The 4,688-nt window shown below is 33.4% G+C and overlaps 1 protein-coding gene across 1 annotated transcript; it reads left to right on the plus strand.

Moving 5' to 3' along the window:
- Positions 1–3,032: 3,032 nt before the first annotated feature.
- Positions 3,033–3,992, plus strand: LOC128102041 (olfactory receptor 10AG1-like). Its single transcript, XM_052725547.1, has one exon. It carries the CDS (start codon positions 3,033–3,035, stop codon positions 3,990–3,992), a length of 960 nt encoding a protein of 319 aa, XP_052581507.1.
- The last annotated feature ends 696 nt before the right edge of the window (positions 3,993–4,688 follow it).

Here is a 4,688-nt window from a genome sequence, read left to right on the forward strand (position 1 = left end):
ATTTGATATTTTCTAACAAAGTTTGTCTCTAATATGGGATGAAAACACAGTTACTCAGCCTGACACATTTCTTTAAAAGAGGGTTTTCTTAGTTGTATTTACTTCTTATGTCTCTCGGTGTAGTATGAACTACTAACTCTTAGTTCAGTATTTCTTCTGATATGCAATATTTTTTTTTACTCTCATAAACTGAGGATGAGAGGATTTACAAGAGTGGGATGTTAGAATGGGCTAAAATGATTATGACAAATGCAGTAGTTGTAAAAATAGCAATAAAGTCAACACTTTCTGAGACTAAAGCTTTTATTTTCCAGATCAGCTAATTCATAGACCATGCTTTTTCTTTACCCAAACAACCATTTGAGCTTGATGTATCAGCATGAAGGAAAGGCAAGTATCAAATATTTCAATGAGGATATTGACACATTAAGATACCTAATTTTCGTTGTAAGTCACTCAATGTCAATTCATTTTTTTTTTGGTTTTTTTGGTTTTTTGGTTTTTTTGAGACAGGGTTTCCCTGTGTAGCTTTGTGCCTTTCCTGGAACTCACTCTGTAGACCAGGCTGGCCTCGAATTCACAGAGATCTGCCTGCCTCAGCCTCCCGAGTGCTGGGATTAAAGGCTTGTGCCACCACCACCCGGCTAATTCATTTATTTTATCAGACTGATGTTGAAGTCAGTGAGGAACCATCCCTACAATGCTTTTGAAAATATATGCCAAACATTGACCTATGTATAAAACTGATTAATTATTAGAGAATAAACCCAATAAGAGTGTGAACAGTTGTTTTCTCCTAGAAAGTATCTTTCATCTTTTTAAAAATGCAAAATTAACAAAATGATTCAGTGATATTCTATGGTCTGAAATTGTTTCGCATTTACTGCTAAGTTCATTCTCTCACACTTCAGTACCTTGAATTAATAATCATGATTTCTTCCTACAAATTATTTCATATTTTGAAACATTTTGTTTTTAGCACTAGTCTCTAAGCTCTGGAAGAGCATCAGCTAAGGTATGTGGAATTTAATACATACTTTTTGTGCAACCTCATGATCCTTCATACAGAGAAGATAGGTATTAAATCACAGTCATCTACTCACTGAAACATCAGGAACAAACAAATTTCGATTTCCTATGCTCAAGTTGTTTTTCAAATGTATAAAAGTGTTGCATTGAATATGACTGAATATGTGTGAAAAAGTTATATAAATATTGAAAGTTTTTGAGAAGCTATAAAATGAAAAAGTAATTATAATGTTATGAAAAAAGAAGCAAATTCACACATTCTTAGAGATCAGAAAAACAGAGAAGTTTGCAAGTAAAACCATTAGAAATTACACTTGACATTATCTTACATAAACTAATACTTTATCCAAAAATTTTGAAGTTTTTGATGTTTCTTCTTGTGAATTAGGATGATGTGAGGAGGTTCAGAATTATTTGAGAATCAAATTCATAATCAAATATTCACTGAGCCCACAAATTCAGGGTTAATAAAATTAAACTCTAGGTCAAAATTATAAATTACTGTAACTTTTAGGAAAGGGAGATGGGTATAGAAACTTGGAATCACAAGAACAGAGAGGAAAGCTGTTACCTATGGAGGGGGAAATGAGTTTGTGATATATAATATGGAACAGGGGAAGTATAAAACTCAAGACACTGTGAATTTTACAGAATACACAATTGTGAAATAAGTATAAGTTCAGTTTTGTTTGGAAGGAAACAAAAGCTAAAAGTAATTTAAAGAAAAACAAAATGATAGTTAGGATCTAGTACATTGATGTAGGAATTGAACATCTTTGATTTATAAAAGATAAATACTGGAGAGGTGAGTAACTGTACCATTTATTTACAGATTTTTTGATATGCTAGTCAGTAATAAATAGAATATATATATGTGTGTGTGTGTATGTGTGTATATATATATATATACATATATACATATATGTGTTTCTCACTTTTGAATAATATATATCACTTTATATTAGATAAATACCACACACATATATATACATATACATTCACACACACACACACACACACACACACACACACACACACAAACACACACACACATATAAACTGGTCCTGTTAGAACAGTTGAAAGGAAGACTGGAACAATGAAAGTCTAGATTCTGGAGTTGGATATAATACTTGTGATCAAGTTCAAATTTTCTATATGTTTTGGTTTCCTTTTGTATTTTAATTTTGCAAAATCCTTAACCTTGGTAAAAATTTTTTAAGGCCTCAAAACTTAGATACAAATAGAATTGATAAAATTAGTGGGAACCATGACAGAGTTCAGATATGTTACAAGAAAATCTTTATTATTTTTTACACTCACAGAATTCGGGAAACATATGATTTATTATGTTGCATCACTTCTGATATGTTTGCACAGATATGAAATGGAATATAATTGTGCAACACAGGTACTCTTTTATCATCATAATCTAAATACCTTCCCTCAAAGAAATTGGTCCAGTTCCCTGGATGGCTTTACCAGGGCAGTACATTATTAGGACCACTCAACTCCTTACCTGAGGTAAAACTCAGAGAAAAAGCTCTGAGCTCAAGGGGAATTTTACCAAAACAAAAATTTGATTAAATGATTTCCATGATTAAAAAAAAATACTAAAATTGAAAAACAAAGATAAAGCATCATCACCAGGAAGGAGATGCCTTTCTCATTACCTAGGGCTACACCCCGATAGCAGCTGCTTGTAGCCACAGGATAGACAGTCTGAACCATTGAGATCTTATGTCATTGCTCTGTGTTTTGTTGTTTTGGCTTGTAACAAACTATCATACGTTATCTTGAGCAGGAAAAACAGATTTTAAATGTGTTCTTTTTTCATCTAATGAAAATGTAGGAAATGGGACTACATAGGTTTGTAAATAACTCAAGGAAATAAATACAACCGAACATCTCTCCAGGGTCTCTGGATTTGAAACTTTTAGTATGTAGTATTTTTTCTTCTGAACTTCATGGAGTAAATGACTTCTATCCTTCATACTAATTATACATGGATGGATCCACACTACAAAGTCCCCAACTAAAGAACCATTCCAAATTGGTGGAATTCATCTTACTTGGCTTTTCTGATGTTTCCAATTTGCAAGAACTTCTTTTTGGGGTGTTCTTAACAATCTATCTAATAATTGTGATGAGTAATAGCCTCATCATCATAATTACTAGGACTGACCCTTCCCTACAGACTCCCATGTACTTTTTCCTTGGAAATTTTTCTTTCTTAGAAATATGTTACGTGTCAGTCACCGTGCCCAGGTTATTAACCAATCTCTACAGACAAGACAGAAACATTTCCTTTATGGCTTGTGCTACTCAAATGCATTTCTTTCTTGTCTTTGGGGCCACTGAATGCTTTATTCTGACTGCTATGGCTTATGACAGATATGTTGCCATTTGCAACCCATTGCTCTACCCTCTCATCATGAACAATAGACTCTGTATGCAACTGGCAGTTGGCTGTTGGCTAAGTGGAGTTCCTGTGCACATAGGGTTCACATATTGGATCTTCTCTCTACCATTTTGTGGATCAAATCAGCTGAATCACTTTTTCTGTGACATACCTCCAGTCCTGACCCTAGCTTGTGGGGACACTTTTATGATAGAGATACTGGTCTATGTGATTGCCCTTTTAGTGGTCACTATTCCTTTTATGTTGATTTTTGGATCATATTTGAAAATAATCTCAACCATTCTGAAGCTTCCATCTGCAACTGGGAGAGCCAAGGCCTTCTCTACATGTTCTTCCCACCTTATAGTTGTAGCTTTATTCTTTGGATCAGGTATCATTACATATTTGTGGCCAAAGTCCAGCCATTCAGCAACAACAGACAAATTCCTTTCTCTTTTCTATACTGTTGTGACCCCAATGTTTAATCCGATGATATACTGTTTGAGAAACAAAGATGTTATGATTGCAATGAAAAAGTTCCTTCTGAGATGTATGATGTTATGACTCAAAAAACATGCTTGATTTGTTTTTATAAACTTCCTATTTTTAAAATTGTAACATAATTATATCATTTAATTCTTGCTGTCTCTCCTTCTTACTCATGGCATGCACTCTTCCCCTCATTCCTGCTCAAATTCATGGCCCCTTTTTCTTTAAATATTGTCACATATAAATCTATGTACATAAAAACACAATAAAACATGTTCTTTTTTCATAAATTATTTGTGGTTAACTTTCAACAACTTTGAATTTTTAGTGCTTTTGTATGAGAACCCATGTTTTTATATCACACAAAACCAACTCAGTGTTTATTTTCAAGCAGTAGATTAATTCCAAACTTCAGTTCTTATTTATGTGCAAATCTAATTTCAAGATAATAAAGTTCTAAAGTAACAATGGAGTTATCAAAGAATGTGTTTGTTCTTTTTATAATAGTAATTCCAAAAAATGGCTATATTTTCTTTTTCATGAAAATGTCATCTAGATGTATGCTATACTGGCTAGTTTGATGTCAACTTGACAAAAGCTGGAGTCATTAAAAAGGAGGGAGCCTCAGTTGAGGAAATGTCTCCAAGAGATCCAGATCTAAGGCATTTTTTTTAATTAGTGATCAATGAGGGAGGACCCATGCTATGGGATAATGCTTTTCTACACTGGTTTAATAAAACACTGATTGGCCAGTAGGCAGGCAGGAAGTAT

This window comes from Peromyscus californicus, unplaced genomic scaffold, assembly GCF_007827085.1.
Source record: "Peromyscus californicus insignis strain IS unplaced genomic scaffold, ASM782708v3 Scaffold_7__1_contigs__length_154581171, whole genome shotgun sequence".
Taxonomy (NCBI): Eukaryota; Metazoa; Chordata; class Mammalia; order Rodentia; family Cricetidae; genus Peromyscus; species Peromyscus californicus.